The sequence below is a fragment of the Bos grunniens genome, chromosome 24, assembly GCF_055505025.1.
Source record: "Bos grunniens cultivar Pamir isolate PY7600 chromosome 24, Bosgru_T2T1.0, whole genome shotgun sequence".
Classification (NCBI taxonomy): Eukaryota; Metazoa; Chordata; class Mammalia; order Artiodactyla; family Bovidae; genus Bos; species Bos grunniens.
In genome coordinates, this window is record NC_141188.1 from 14,268,076 (window position 1) to 14,285,222 (window position 17,147).

Here is a 17,147-nt window from a genome sequence, read left to right on the forward strand (position 1 = left end):
CCCCAGACACAGTCCTGACGTTCAGAGCCAGCTGCTTGCCAGTACGCAGCAACCTGTCATGTTACAGTAGCTTTCTGAGACTCACCCGATACTCATTCCTCCCCCATCCCACAGCACACTGAATGTCATTTTCTCACTGAGTCCCAGAGCAGAGAAATTCCTTGTGGAGCAATAATTGACAGTTGAAGTTACAGCCTGAGTTCTCTTCTTTGGAAAATTGTTAACATTTGCTTTAAAAAGGCACAGTCTTCAGATTAAAATTAATCAGAATCTAACAACATATTTTCCCAGTTCCTCAACTCTGGGGATATCAGTAGTTTAGAAAAGTAATACGTTTTCCTTTGAAAATAACCGATAATTATTGTTGTCATTTTAGATTGTGATGTTATTCTTGTAGCTATTTTGAATAAACCTGTTAGAAGTCAGGGATTTTAACCAGAAATATCCTTTCCAAAACAATCTCAATACATGCAAAAGTCATAACAGAGTGAGTCTGAATGCAGAAGAGATTATTCCCATATGTTCCTAAGTAATTTAGCTGGTCAAAAGTCAAATATTAAAGGAAGAGAGCTGAGAGAAAGATTGAGCAACAGAATCATCAAAATGTTTAGACTAATAATTTATTAGAAAATAAGTGATAATGATAGGAAAATTTATTCCAAATGAATCAATATGCAGTAAATTTTCTAATACAGGTGTAATATATCAAAAAAAATTTAAATAGCAAGAAAGTATAGATTTTCATTTTATAAGGGATCATTTATGTAGAAATTTATCTCCTTACTCTTCCCTCAAATCGCTTCTGTAAATTATATTATTCTGATAACACAGACATATTTTTTCACTGATCTAGATGATCAGGAGATTTTTACGTTAGGAATTGACATTGATGAGTTTCAGGACTCATCTCTATGTGTCTCTGAGCCCCCACAGAACAGCAAACTAATCTCCAGTAGTCCAACAGTTAAAATAATTGATGAAGTGTGTGTTGAAATCCCGGGAGAGAAGGGAGGAAGAAAGAATGAAGGGGCAGAGGAGTGGCTTGGAGAGAGGAGGGGAGGTGCTGATTTCACCCTGTAGCGTCAGGATTGCGTCAATTCGTGTTTCAGCCACGTCTAGAGTCTCGGAGACAAGCTTCTCTAACGAGCCAAAACAGGAACAGGGCTGGAAAATCACTGTGTGAGGGCGAGTGGACCTCTCTCGCTGCCTCTTCCCCACTCCCGGCTTAGGTCCCCTGAGCTTTGCACTGTTGTTTCCAGCGCTAGGAAAAGCCCCCGTCCCCTCAGATCGAGGCAAGTGAACCAAGCCAGAGGGTTTCCGTTCAGCACCTCGGACAGAATACGCAACAAAAAATGGCTCCGATCTCTACCAGCCGGGAAGAATTTGGTAAGCAAGTTACTCAACTTACAACTGCGATTGTTCCTTAAATACGCTGGTGTGTGTGTGTGTGTGTGTGTATGTGTTTCCGTGGGATGTTGATAATAGATTCCCCAGGTAAACTGAAAGCAACATGAGAACTGTAAAACGGCAATAGTGGCTTACCTCTGTGGTTTCTCTCTTGATTATTTTTCTCCTTAAAATTGCTTTATGCTAGCGCGATTTTACATCCAAGAAGTTCCTAGTTATCCAGGTATCCCTGTAAATTGCAGCACGTGCTAAGTAAAGAAAAGAGATCTGTTTGCTTGCTGGTTTCATTAATTCTGTAGGTGATTTTTATTTGCATGAAAACCTGTATTTAACTAATTAGGGGAAGCCAAATGGTTCTGTGATTACAAAGGGTTTGATCTCAATATAAAATAACTTGACTAATAGGGCATTTAGAATGTATGTTTTATTGCAGAATGTACCATAAGGTATTTTTTCTCTGCTGTTTTTCTTGTATACTTGAAATATGCTGCTAGTGAAAGACAGAACCCTACGATGCTAGGGTTAAATAGAGTATTCAAAATTAATTAGCTGAGCCCATTCTATTTCACAGGTAACCAGAGGCCAGAGAAATAAGGGAAAATTTGCAGGTCTGTTAGCTAAAAACTACTGGGAACTATACTTAAGACTTATATTTTCCCATTCAGTTTCCCTTTTCCTATATCTGTGCTTAACACCCTTACTCTCCTTCTCTGTTTTAGTGAAAAAAGAAGAAAAGAAAATATCAGAGATATTTCTTCAAATAGAAAAGTGTTATTTTAGGTTTCATTATATTCCAAAGGCAATATTTTGCTTTACATATATTCAGAAATATCAGGAAATTTATAGAAGTTTGTTATGAGACTGAGTGAAATGACAGATCTTTGCTTTCAAAAGTTTAGGGTCTTATTATTAGAGAATACATGGGGAGTAGATGAATCTTTGTATATTAAATATTTTGCCTTTTGACATTAATATTAAATGAGACAATATGTGATATATTCAGGAAGGAATTTCTTTCACAGCTATCCATTTGACTGATTGAGTTTATATTGTTGTAATATGAGATGTATTCCCAGTTTCTGATTGAAAATTAGAAATATTTGAATACTGAGGAATTTTCAGATGCTGTGCTAGTTAAAAATATGTTCTGGTATGGGTCATAAGTCTATTTAGAAAAAAAAATTCTATTCCTTTTTAAAAATTTTTTCTTTCTTCATTGTTTAAAGAATAAAGAATAGTTTGCTTTTGCTCCTTAGACTTGGATGATTAGAAAGTCCAGAAGTGTTTTGTTTGTATGTTTGTTTTTTCTCCCCACAAAGACTTAAACAGAAGGTAAAACTGAAAAGCTGATAGTAAGTTTAGCTAATGATCTTTAGGTCTCACCTCATTTTCTTTCTGTAGCATCCACTGGTTTTTCTATCTCGTGAATTCAAAGTATATTTTTCATCTCTACACAATTCAGTTTATTGATATAATTAAACTACAGAGTATTTTTCATTAATGTGTTTCCTGTTTTATCTTCTTTGGTATCTTTGCTGTTGTCATTTCCTAATTATATATTATTTGAGTTCAGTTTTGTGATTATGAAATAGAAGTTTGAGGGATTGAGGAGCAGAAAAACAAAAGACTATTCTTTCAGGGATTAGTTAAGCAAGCCTTAACCTTTTCCTGACTGGGACTTTTAACTTTATTATTCACTACTTGGGATGAAAAAATAGAATGCAATGGAGCCAAAAGCAGATATTATTACATTAGTTATATTAATTTTGATCATATTAAACATTGACTCAATTCACTGTATCCGTATATAGTAACACTGCTTTTACTTACACAGTGATATTAATCATTTGTTGGAGAATACGCTTACATATGGAACATGATAGGCTTCATGAATAATCAATGTTACATAATGTCAGTAGTTAATGTGCCCTCATTCAAGGAATGAATGCCAATTTCAATTTGATCACCATTTGCCATGTGGAAATGTGCTAGGAAAAAAATCAGTTATGGATAAAATTGAACTCTAAATTATCTCTACCCACTCTTTTCATTACATTTTAAGGGATGATGATTCATCTATAACCATTCTTTGAGTTTTATCCTATCTAGATAATCAATTTGTAATTTGGATAATTCAGTATTTATTTGAAGAATTTGGGGTAAGTATACGAGTTTGTAGTCTTACAAGTTGTATAATATTAATATTCTGTTGTTCACCTTTTTGTTCTTTTCCCCCTAATATGTGTACATTTCTTTCACTGTAATTTGGATAGAAATTATTAATGTTTGTGATAATTGCAGATAATGTTCCATCATTTCTCTCAGCATTTGAAGAATGTGGCTTAGAATTACATAGTAAGAACTGATGCTTCTGGAAAGCCTCAAAATATCAATGAAAATATTATGAGTACTGATTCATGTATTTGACTCTATTTGTCTCATGTTAAATGTGAAAACAAAGGTAGGTCATGATCATTTAGTATTCCCCCATCCTTAGCCTCAACCAAGTTTCATCCTTTCATTTTATTTATGAAAATTACTACAAGGAAGGATTTTCTGTTTATTCTCTATGTGGCACATCTGAGTTTTTTCCTGAAAGTTATATGAAATAGGCACATAATTCACCCAGAACAGTTGGAAAGCAATTCAATCTGTGCAACATACAGCAATTGCCAGCTTTAGGATGCTTTTCAAATAGGGTGTTTCCAACTCTGCTCCTTTAATGCATGTTATCGGTCATTTGATTTTTCAGATGAAATTCCCACAGTGGTGGGGATCTTCAGTGCGTTTGGCCTGGTCTTCACAGTCTCTCTGTTTGCGTGGATATGCTGTCAGAGAAAGTCATCCAAGCCTAGCAAGACTCCTCCGTATAAGTTTGTGCATGTGCTAAAGGGAGTTGACATTTACCCTGAAAGCCTGGACAGCAAAAAGAAGTTTGGAGCCGATGAGAAAAATGAAGTAAAGAATAAATCAGCGGTGCCAAAGAATTCATTGCATCTTGATCTTGAGAAGAGAGATCTAAATGGCAATTTTCCCAAAACAAATTTCAAAGCTGGCAGTTCTTCTGACCTGGAGAGCGTGACCCCAAAACTCTCTTCAGAAGGGGGAAAAGAGGTAGTTTCCCCCGATAGCTTAAAGTCCAGCACTTCTCTTACTTCAGATGAGAAACAGGAGAAACTGGGAACCCTCTTCTTCTCCTTAGAGTACAACTTTGAGAAGAAAGCATTTGTGGTAAATATTAAGGAAGCCCGTGGCTTGCCAGCCATGGACGACCAGTCAATGACCTCTGACCCATACATCAAAATGATGATTCTTCCAGAGAAGAAGCATAAAGTAAAAACCAGAGTTCTGAGAAAGACCTTGGACCCGGCTTTCGATGAGACCTTCACATTCTATGGGATACCCTACACCCAGATCCAGGAGCTGGCCTTGCACTTCACAGTCTTGAGTTTTGACAGGTTTTCAAGAGATGATGTCATTGGAGAAGTCCTGATTCCTCTGGCAGGAATTGAATTAACTAATGGAGAAATGTTAATGAACAGAGAGATTACCAAGAGAAATGTTAGGGTAATTAATTTTTAGTCTTTAAACATATTTATAAATAATCTTTTCTGTATCAAAAGGATTTTTATTAAAATGATGTCTTGTACATATCATCTTTGCCAAGTTTAACTAGTATTGATCATAATCAAATGGGAGCAGGGAGACAGATAGATGAAAGAAAATTTAACCCACTACTGAAATGCTTAAAATATATCAATGATATAAAATAAATAGGGACACTTTATAGATTTATTTAATATTTATATAACTTTAATGAATTTCTATCACAAGTATTTTGACTAAGACTGCCACTAAAATGCAGACAAATATTTCTTACTCATTGCAAGTTAAAAAATATGTATCAATGTTAGCATAATTGAAATTGAAAATTAAATCAATTTATCCTGAGTATTTGAAGTTGTATTGACTTTTTCATAGAATTGCTTCTTGAGGAAGAGGTACATCATTATATTGAATTATATTCACCCTTGTGTTGTATAACAGGAGTTACTCTGCTTTTGTAGTTACACTACTTTTGTAGTTCTAGAATTATTAGAAAATGATAAGACATCAATTAATCAAATTTAGTTGTATTTTTCCCTTAAATATGGAACTGACTCGATTCCAGCTGTGGTATTCTATAGAATACCATAAAGTTTGTTTTGACCACATCCTCACCTTTGTCTGTTCAAGTTAATGACAGTCAATATATAGAATTATTAAGTAGTTTGATACACCAGGCTGCTTAGTAGCACAATGGGAATAAAGATTTGTTTCCTATTCTTTTTCTTGGAGTGCTCATTCACACAGTTACCCCATAGTAGCTTTTTTTAATAAATATGTATTGCAGTTTTAGGAGCTCTAGTCAGCCATCATTCTTAGCTATAATCAAACTCCAAGTTACTTTTTGTTACTTTCAGTTAGAAATTGTACTTTGAGTTCTTGGTCATCTTATCTAATGTTAAAGTAAAAACAAGATCTAAATCTTATGTAAAAAATAAATTCTATGATACTATTCAAAGACAAAGCATGAAAAATTCCGAGTCAATTCTCTCCAATATTTAGCTCATTCCTTGGATTAAAGAAGGATTTGGGGTAGGGTTGGGGAAGAGAGTTCTAACTCCATTAGCCCTCGGGGCCAAGAGAACTGTGGGTGTCAGATTAAATTTCAGGTTTTCTGAATTCAAATTTTAATAATGTCTGTTCTAAAGGATTTGAAATAAAATCAAACTGAACATGAATCAATTGCCCATATACAGATATATTAAAATAATTAGATAATATTCATTACCATTAACAACTTAATTAAAGTGGAGAGTTAATTAAAAAGCAAAAAATTAAAAATACCTCTCTGTAAGCTATATTCTAAATATCCCCCTTAAAAACGTTTCTAGTGATGAGTGTGGCTAACTCATGAATTTTGACATTCTGCAGTACCCCAAAAGTCCACAAGATGGCAGATAGTTGTTCTTAGGAGGCGATGGCACTGCGTACATATTTTAGTTACTCTGATTCTTTAGCACATTAAAGTAAACTAAGGAATTGTACATTTAAATAACAGTGCTATTATACCACTTCAAATGTTGACAAAAGTATATATTTCAAAACTAAAGAATACTAAAAACATTTTTATATCTTACCTCTTTTTGTTTAGAAATCTTCAGGACGGGGTGAGTTATTGATCTCTCTCTGCTATCAGTCCACCACAAATACTCTTACTGTGGTTGTTTTAAAAGCTCGGCACCTGCCTAAATCTGATGTGTCTGGACTTTCAGGTAAGAATACTTTGAAAAACATAGGCTCAATGAAAAATGAGCTATATATTGGGGAAAACAGTTAACAACACTGGCCTATGATTTTTATTTACCCTTTATTCACAATTACAAATGATGTGATCGTTCTTCTGTTTCTCATTTTATGGAATAAAAGTGTGAGTCAATGCCATTAACAAAAAGAAGAAAACTAAGTAGTTCTAAAATACAAGACTCAGTTTGTATGTGATAGATGTCTGATTGAATAAAGTTGAAACATAAGGCAAAAAAAAATAAGCTATTAAGGAAAAGTTCTTAATTTTAATATTTTAAATGAGCCTGCTTAACCTTACACTTCTATTATTTTTATCTTTCCTTCAATTCACTATGTATCTACTGTCTGTTTTAAGAATTAGCTTTTAGTTTTGTGACTAGCTTTCACACACACAAAAAACTTTGCTATATGAGAAAGAACATGTGACCTATGGGTTAAAATGATCTGAGTTCAAACCCTAACTCTTCTGTTTCTTAGCACAGTAATCTTGGTTATGTTTCTTAAACTCTATACAAATTGGACATAATAGTACTTACCTTGAAGGGGATTGTAAAGACTGGATATATACATATATGTGTATATATATATATATTTTATTTATATATATACATATTCATTCATATATATGTATTTATTCATATATATAATGAAATATATATATTTCATTCAATATCACCTAGAGCTATTATTAGTTATAACTTTATAATTAAGTAATGGAAGCTGAAAACATGATCTTAAAGATATAGGTTAGGAAGCTAAAATGAACTCATGCAACCAGAATAGGGCAAAATAATGTAATTAAATATTTGACAAAGTAGCATTATCTTAAAATCCACAGGATACATGTGACACAAGGAATATAAATACAGGGTAACAGGAAACAAACACAGCAGGTGATTAAAGGACCACAGAAAAATTAAAATTGAAAAGGCATTGCCATTGTGAACTCTAAACGCCCATTGCCCCATCCAAAGGAGAAAGCAGAGAGGTAGAGAGACTTAACCAAAGTCAGACAACTGAGTAAGGTTCAGTTCAGTTCAGTTCAGTCGCTCAGTCATGTCCGATTCTTTACAACCACATGAATTGCAGCATGCCAGGCCTCCCTGTCCATCATCAGTAAGGTTAGATGCTGTGTAATGTTTTTTCCTTCTATTCCGTTCTTGCAAATGAGTTATTAGTAATCAGAATGTGTTAGAACATTCTCTTTCCTTCCCCTTTATGTCATCTCTTCATCCGGCCATTACAGTTCTTTCCTATCCTCTGTTATCTCTCATGTTTTGCATTCTTATTTTCAACTTGTTGACAAAAGAGAAGCCAAGCTTCATCCATATTTTCACTTCATTCTGACTCATTTTCATTATAATCACATTTTGCCAGTATGCAGTAATATCTAAGGGCACTATTATCTTGAGATCAGAGTTCCTGCCATGTTCTGCCAGTACATTATCTATTGTGTATCATTGCAGATCCCTATGTCAAAGTGAACCTGTACCATGCCAAAAAGAGAATCTCTAAAAAGAAGACGCATGTGAAGAAATGCACCCCCAATGCAGTGTTCAATGAACTCTTTGTCTTTGACATTCCTTGTGAGGGTCTAGAAGAGATAAGTGTTGAATTTCTGGTTTTGGATTCTGAAAGAGGATCCCGAAATGAGGTGATTGGGCGGTTGGTCCTGGGAGCAGCAGCAGAAGGAGCTGGTGGAGAGCACTGGAAGGAGATCTGTGACTATCCCAGGAGGCAAATCGCCAAGTGGCACGCACTCTGTGATGGTTAGCACCCTAGCTGTGATGAATTGGAACTTAACGATTTTTACTAGGCAAGGAGAAATTTTCCTTTTTTTCCCCTGACACGTGAGTGCAAACTTTTTGTTGTTGTTGTTAGAAATGGATTGAATTAGCAGAAAGTAACTGTAAATGTGTATCATGATCATTTCCTCTTTATTAGAGAATCTGGATAAATTTTCATAAGATATTCAATTTCCCCTGCAGGTTACCAGTGATATAAATAAAAAAGTACTTGAGCATTTTAGGAATACTGCTCTGTAGTCTCAAATTATGGATGTGGTGATGATCTCATTGAACCACATCACTAAAAATCAATGTGATTATCAGGATTTAGAAATGAAAAGCATGCCTTCTCTTATGAAAATTCACCCATTGTTTATCAAGTGGAGAAATAAATTTTTCTTTAAACCCAAAGATATTAAAGAAATGTTCTAGATTGCTTTATTAATTATTGATATGTAATTTACAAATAGCTTTCCTGATTATAAAAGTATATGATTATTGTTCTTTGGTCTGTAATAATTTGACACAACTTTATCATAAGAGAGGTAACTTGGGTTTGTTGAGGGAAAAAAAAAAAAAAGCAGTGAACAAAATGAGAAATCATTTTATTAAAGGGCTGAGTTGAGGACACTGTAGCCAAAATAGGATTTCCTCCCTCTGTGATTACATGTGAGTCAGATGTAAAATATAATCTCACATAACACTCATGGCCTTGCATTATTCTCTTCTTGTGACAAGACTCAATGTGGCCTAAGAAAGCCCTATATATTTTTGTGAAGTTGTTGAGTTGGCTAATGAGTAAAGAAATACACTTCAGCTACAAATCCAGTTAGAAATGCAGTTTTCTTAGAGGAAATACGTATAGTTTCTAAGGGTACATTCAAGTGTATCCCTTGAACACAGAGAGGTCATGGGTGACCGAGTCTTCATTTGCTTGCTCTCTCCCAGAGAGGACTAAGTTACTATTTCAAAAGAAATGAAGACAAAAAGTCAAAAAGTTTCAGTCATTGCTAGTTAGAAAATTTTACTTTAACCAACAAATTATAGAAAATTGTCATACGGCAAGCCTAATATACTTAACATATGTTCATACATAACAAATGTATGCTGCCAAATTAACACAGCAAAGTACGTTTCACTATCTTTTCTAGGCTAATTTGTCTTGAGCTCTTGTCTGTGGACCAGTTTATAAACTTGTATCTTGTACTGCTTTCCAGTACCAGGGCTCTGTGATTACTTGGAAAGAATTTACTTGAGGTAATGTCACTGTATTTGAGTGTTTAGAAAAGTAAGAGTGAAACTCAGGTACAGTTGAATTTTAAATATGCAAGTTAGAAATGAAGTCTACTGAAAAATTTACATTTTGAGTCAGGTTTTGTGTCAGTGCTCTAGCAGTTTTTGAGAATGTGTTTGATATCGCAGTGTTTGTAAAATCTATGACAGTACATTTTCCAAACAACATATACATACCTTTAATGATTATGCTGAAAGTAGGAAATGTTTTTTACACTCTGTATACAAAAATTGAAATCAACCCCTCTTTTGTGCTTTAAGATGATTTTGGAATTAAACGAGATTATTCTCCAATCATTGTTTTCATGCCATCACAAAGTCATGTCACAGCATCTTGGTCCACTCAGCATTTCTGTGAAATGAATTGTAGTCAGTATATGGTTTGAGTAAATCCTATGGCCTTTTTATGTTTGTATATTTGGTATCATGGGCCAAGAAATATAATATATTTTGAAGCCCTGAAACATTAAAAAATGTAAATCCTAAGTATCCTTCACAGTTGCCAGAGGTTAATGGTGGTACCAAGCAAAGTATGGTCATTGGAGGAGGGACAATAAAGCCAATGGAAAATAATTACAAAATGACAATAACTAACTTGTAAATAGTTTTTAGTTTTTTTTTTTAATTTAAAGTGTTTTTCACTGTGAAAAGTCAAGTAAAACTATTTGCAGTTACTGTTAAGTAAAGAGAAGAAAAACTAGAACAGAATTGAAGCAGGCAGAGGCACAGTGATCGCATTATCTTCTGAAAATTCTGTTTTATATGGTATTACAATATCAGTGTGATCTTGAATTCTGTTACAAATTCTGCACTGTATTAAACATATAAATTAATTGTTTGTCTTATTAGCCAATCTAACCACTCTAGTGGGGAGATGTCCATGTTTGAAGAACTGTGTAACTTAGTAACTGATTTGTTCTGATGCTGTAACTTAATCGAAGTGGTTTGGAAGGAAGCATGGTGTATGAGATGGTGTCTGTGCTTTTGTGCCAGCTCTGTATGATGTTTGTAAGATCATGTTTATAAAACATGAATAAATGGCTGCTTTTGCCCAACACATTTCAACTCAAACTTTTCTGTCAGTGGATTCTCTTCTTTCTTTCTAAGTTCTCAAGTTTCCCTAACAGGTCATCTGGCACAGATTAAGGAACATAATGACTTGGCACCAGGATCTCCACATATCTTGCTGTATTTTGGTTAATCTTCATAAAACTCATTCAGAACAGATACCATTATCTATCTACAGGAGAAAACCTTGAAGCTAAAGGAGCTTTGGCAGTTGACTCAAGTTCAAATGGATGGTATGTGAAAAGATTTCCTCATATCCTTCACTCTTCTCGCTATGGCAGGCCAATCTCCTCCAGGAATCCTCATAAACTGGCTCTGTTATATCCTTAAAATGGTTCATGCCCACATTCTTTAACTATTTCTTTATGTATTTTGTTCCCTTCATCATTTTCTATCACAATTTTTAAATTTAATCTTCCTTTTACTGTCTTTTATGATTTTATTTCTCACTTTAGTCTCTTTCATTACCTGTTTTGTTTTGGGGCTTCCCAAGTGGTACTCTTTACCACTTCCCAGGTGGTAAAGAATCTGCTTGCTAATGCAGGAGACATAAGTGACTTGGATTTGATCCCTGGGTCTGGAAGTTCCCCTGCAAGAGGGCATAGCAACCCACTCCAGTATTCTTGCCTGGAAAGTCCTGGGTGGCTATAGTCCATATGGTTGCATAGAGTAGGACATGACCGAAGTGACTTAGCACACATTTTATATTACTATCTTTTACTTGCTTTTTAATTTTTCCTACATCTTTTCATTGGATAGATTTATTTAGTAAAATGGTATTGAAATGGAAGTCTTTATCTCTTCCAAAGAAAGGTAAGAAAAAACCTGAGGACATATGCAGCGCTTCCTTTAGACACCAGCTAAAGTAAATGGAGCTATGGGATTAATCACAAGGAGGATCAGCCTTTTTTTTTTTTTTTAAACAGCACTAGTCTATATGGAGGTGTTCTGTATTATCATACTTGGATAAACAGCTTTGTAAATGTAATACAACCAAAATATGCTTCCATTATATTTTTGTTCTAAAGCACATTAATTGTATTGTGTGCCCATATATGTCAAAAGACTTAGTTGATAATTACATTTAAGTGCTCAAATATATTTTAGGCCTACTTAGCAAAAGCAACCAGGGACACTGAGGAGATTTTCTGTGAAATTAGTCATTAGAAAAATGCTGATTAAAACCACAATGAGATATCAACCACACCTTACTAGAGTGTCTAAAATCAAAGAGTTTGAACATGCCGAGTGTTGGTGAGAATTTTTTTGAAATTATAGCAGGTTTTTAATAGAAATTGATAATCTGATTCTAAAATTGATACAAATATACAAGTACCTAGAATACATGAAACAACTTTGAAATAAAGAACAAATGGTACAGGGCGATGGTGGCCTCATAGAACAAGTTGGGGAGCTTTCCTTCCTCTGCTACTTTCTGAAAGAGTTTGAACAGGATAGGTTTTAGCTCTTCTCTAAACTTTAGGTAGAATTTGCCTGTGAAGCCATCTGGCCCTGGGCTTTTGTTTGTTGGAAGATATTTTATCGTACTTAAGATTTTTGTGCTTGTGATTTATCTGTTCATATTTTCTCTTTTTTCATGGTTTACTTTTGGAAGGTTACACTTTTCTAAGGATTTGTCCATTAATTCCAAGTTGTCAATGTTATTGGCATATAGTTGCTCATAATAGTCTCTTATGATTCTTTGTATTTCTGTGTTGTCCATTGTATCTTCTCCTTTTTCATTGCTAATTTTATTGATTTGAGTCTCTTCCTTTTATTTCTTGATGAGTCTAGCTAATGGTTTGTCAGTGTTATCTATTCAGAGAAACAGCTTTTAATTTTATTGATCTTTGTTATCAGTTCAGTTCAGCCACTCAGTTGTGTCTGACACTTTGTAACCCCATGGACTGCAGCACACCAAGCTTCCCTGTCTATCATCAACTCCCAGAGCTTGCTCAAACTCCTGTCCATTGAGTCAGTGATGCCATCCAACCATCTCATCCTCTGTCATCCCTTTCTCCTCCTGTCTTCAAATTTTCCAGGATCAGGGTCTTTTCCAATGAGTCAGTACTTCGCATCAGGTGACCAAAGTATTCGAGCTTCAGCTTCAGCATCAGTCCTTCCAATGAATATTCAGGACTGATTTCCTTTAGGATGGACTGGTTGGATCTCCTTGCTGTCCAAGGGACTCTCAAGAATCTTCTCCAACAACACAATTCAAAAGAATCAATTCTTCAGCGCTCACTCTCACATCCATACATGACTACTGGAAAATCTATAGCTTTGACTAGATGAACCATTGTTGGCAAGGGAATATCTCTGCTTTTTAATATGCTATCTAGGTTTGTCTTAACTTTTCTTCCAGGGATCAAGTGTCTTTTAATTTCATGGCTGCAGTCACCATCCACTGTAATTTTGGAGCCCAAGAAATTAAAGTCTGTCACTGTTTCCCTTATTTCCCCACCTGTTTTCCCATGAAGTGATGGGACCGGATGCCATAATCTTAGTTATTTGAATGTTGAGTTTTAAGCCAGTCTTTTCACTCTTCTTTTTCACTTTTATCAAGAGGCTCTTTAGTTCCTCTTCACTTTCTGCCTTAAGGATGGTGTCATTTGCTTATCTGAGGTTATTGATATTTCTCCCAGCAATCTTGATTCTAGCTTGTGCTTCATTCAGCCTGGCATTTCACATGATGTATTCTGCATAGAAATTTAATAAGCAGGGTGACAATATACACCTTGATGTACTCATTTCCCAGTTTGGAACCAGTATGTTTTGCCACATCCAGCTCCAACTGTTGCTTCTTGACCTGCATACAGATTTCTCTGGAGGCAGGTAAGGTGCTCTGGTATTCCCATTTCTTTCAGAGTTTTCCAGAGTTTGTTGTGATCCACACAGTCAAATGTTTTGGTATAGTCAATAAAGCAGAAGTACATGTTTGTCTGAAATTCTCTTGCTTTTTTCTATGACCTTCGCTATAGTCTACCTCATTTATTTTCATATTTTTGCTCTGATCTTTATTATTATTATTATTATTATTACTTTTACGAACTTTGAGGGTTTTTTTTTATTGTTTGTCTTCTTTTTTTCTAGTTGCTTTAGATGTAAATTTTATTTGATGTTTCTCTTGCTTCTTGTAGTAGGTGTGTATTGCTGTTAACTTCCCTCTTAACACTGCTTTTACTGCATTCTATAGGTTTTGAATTGTCATATTTTCATTATCAATTTTTCTAGGTATATTTTGCTTTCTTTTTTGGTTTTTTCAGTGGTCTGTTCATTATTCAGAAGTATGTTTTTAGGCTTCATGTTTTTGTGTTTTTTATAGTTTTTTTTCCCATGTAGTTGATATATAATCTAATAACATTGTGATCAGAAAAGATGGTTGAAATGATATCAGTTTTTAAAAATTTACCAAGGCTTGATTAATGGCCCAAGATGGGATCTATCCTGGAGAATGTTCCATGTGCATTTGAAAAAAAAAAGTAAAATCTATTGTTTTTGGATGAAATACCATGAAGATATCTGTTAGGTCCAACTGGTCCAATGTACTGTTTTAAGCTTGTATTTCCTTGTTAATTTTCTGTCTACATGATCTGTCCATTGGTGTGATTAGGGTATTAAAATCCCTCAGTATTATTATGTTATTATTGATTTCCCTTTATTAGTTGTTAGCATTTGTCTTATGTATTGATGTGCTCCTATATTGGATATATATATTTATAATTGTCATGTCTTCTTCTTGGATTGATCCCTTGATCATTATGTAGTGCCCTTTGTCTTTTATAATGGTCTTTATTTTGAAGTCTATTTTTTCTGATATAAATATTGCTACTCCTGCTTTCTTTGGTCTCTGTTTGCATGGAACATCTTTTTCCAGTCCCTCTGTGTGTGTGTCTTATGTTTGAAGTGAATCTCTTGTTCACAGCATTATAGCAGTCCTATTTTGCATCCATTCAGCCAATATATGTCTGACAAAGTAGAAAGATGTATGTTTATCTTCTCCTACGAGAACCCCAAAATTACAACTAGCTGGTGCACAATCATTGACAGGAGAATGTTGGAACCCACCAAAAGAAGATAAGCTTCTTAGTCTCATCCATCAGAGGGCAGACAGAATGAAAAGCACAATCACAGAAAACTAATCAAAATGATCACATGGATCACAGCTTTGTGTAACAATGTAACAATGAGCCATACATGTAGAGCCACCCAGGATGGACAGATCATGGTGGAGAGTTAGGACAAAATTCTGTCCATGGGAGAAGGAATGGCAAACCACTTCAGCGTTCTTGCCTTAAGAACCCCATGAACAGCATGAAAAGGCAAAATTATATAAAATTGAAAGATGAACCCCCCAGGTCTGTAGGTGGCCAAAACGCCACCACAGAAGACAAGAGAAATAGCTCTAGCAGGAATGAAGAGGCCAAGCCAAAATGGAAATGATGTCCAACTGTGGATGTGTCTGGTGGTGAAAGTAAAACCCAATGCTGTAAAGAACAATACTGCATAGGAACCAGGAATATTAGGCTCATGAATCAAGGTAAATTAGACATGGCCAAATAGGAGATGGCAACAGTGAACATCAATATTTTAGGAATCAGTGAACTAAAATGGATGGGAAAGGATGAATTTAATTCAGATGATCATTATATCTACAACTGTCAGAAAAAATCCCTTAGAAGAAATGGAGTAGGCCTTGCAATACAATACAAAATGCAGTACTTGGGTGCAATCTCAAAAATGACAGAATGATCTTGATATGTTTCCAAGGCAAACCACTCAGTGTGACAGTAATCCAAGTCTATGCCCCAACACTGAGGCTGAAGAAGTTGAAGTTGAATCATTCTATGAAGCACTATAAGACCTGCTAGAACTAACACCAAAAAAAAAAAAAAAAGAAAAGAAAAAAATGTCCATTGCACCATATGGGACTGGAAGGCAAAAGTAGGAAGTAAAGAGAGACCTGGAGTAACAGGCAAGTTTGGCTTTGGAGTACAAAGGCTAACAGAGGGGCAAAGTCTAACGGAGTTTTACCAAGAGAACAAACTGGTCATAGCAGACATTTTCTTCCAATAACATAAGAGATGACTCTACACATGGATATCACCAAATGGTCAATATTGAAATTAGTTTGATTATATTCTTTGCAGACAAAAATCAAGATGCTGTATACAGGCAGCAAAAACAACATGTGGAGCTGACTGTGGCTCAGATCATGAGCTCTTTGTTGGAAAATTCAGACTTATATTTAGAAAGTAGGGAAAACCACTAGGCCATTCAGGTATGACCTAAATCAAATCCCTTATGATTACACAGTGGAAGTAACAAATAGATTCAAGGGATTAGATCTGATAGACAGATGCCTGAAGAACTATGGACAGAGGTTCATAACTTTGTATAGCAGGGGGTGATAAAAACCATCTCCCTAAAAAATAAATGCACAAATGCAAAATGGTTGTCTGAAGAAGGCTTACAAATAACAGAGAAAAGAAGAGAAGAGAAAGACAAAGGACAAAAGGAAAGATATATTTATCTGAATGCAGAGTTGCAAAGAATACCAAGGAGAGATGAGAAAGCCTTCTTAAGTAAACAGTGAAAATGAGAGAGAGAGAAACAATAGAATGGGAAAGACTAGTGATCTCTTCAAGAAAATTAGAGATACCAATGGAACATTTCATGCAAAAATGGGCACAATAAAGGACAGAAACAATATGAATCTAACAGAAGCAGAAGATAGTAAGAAGTGGGAAGGATATACAGAAAAACTGTACAAAAAAAAAGTCTTAATGACCCAGATAACTGTGATGGTGTGATCACTTACCTAGAGCACTCATCAGGAAGTGTGAAGTCAAGTGGGCCTTACGAAGCATTACTATAAACAAACCTAGTGAAGGAGATGGAATTCCAGCTGAGATACTTCAAATACTAAACGATGATGCTATTAAAGTGTTGCACTCAATATGCCAGGAAATTTGGAAAACTCAACAGAGTCTACAGGACTGGAAAATATCAGTTATCAATCCAATCCCAAAGAAGAGCAATGCCAAAGAATATTCAAACTCCTACACAATTACCCTCTTTTCACATGCTAGCACAGAAATGCTCAAAATTGTTCAAGCTAGGCTTCAACAATACATGCATTGAGAATTTCCAGATGTACAAGTTGGATTTAGAAAAGACGGAGGATCCAGAGATAAAGATGCCAACATATGTTGGGTCATAGAAAAAGCAAGGGAATTCCAG

The 17,147-nt window shown here is 35.0% G+C and overlaps 1 protein-coding gene across 1 annotated transcript; it reads left to right on the plus strand.

Moving 5' to 3' along the window:
* The first annotated feature begins 1,102 nt into the window (after positions 1 to 1,102).
* SYT4 (synaptotagmin 4) lies at positions 1,103 to 10,907 on the plus strand. The gene is made up of 4 exons (XM_086372253.1): positions 1,103 to 1,386; positions 4,160 to 4,974; positions 6,605 to 6,725; positions 8,223 to 10,907. Exons 1-4 carry the CDS (start codon positions 1,353 to 1,355, stop codon positions 8,528 to 8,530), a joined length of 1,278 nt encoding a protein of 425 aa, XP_086228379.1. The 5' UTR covers positions 1,103 to 1,352; the 3' UTR covers positions 8,531 to 10,907.
* Positions 10,908 to 17,147: the final 6,240 nt, after the last annotated feature.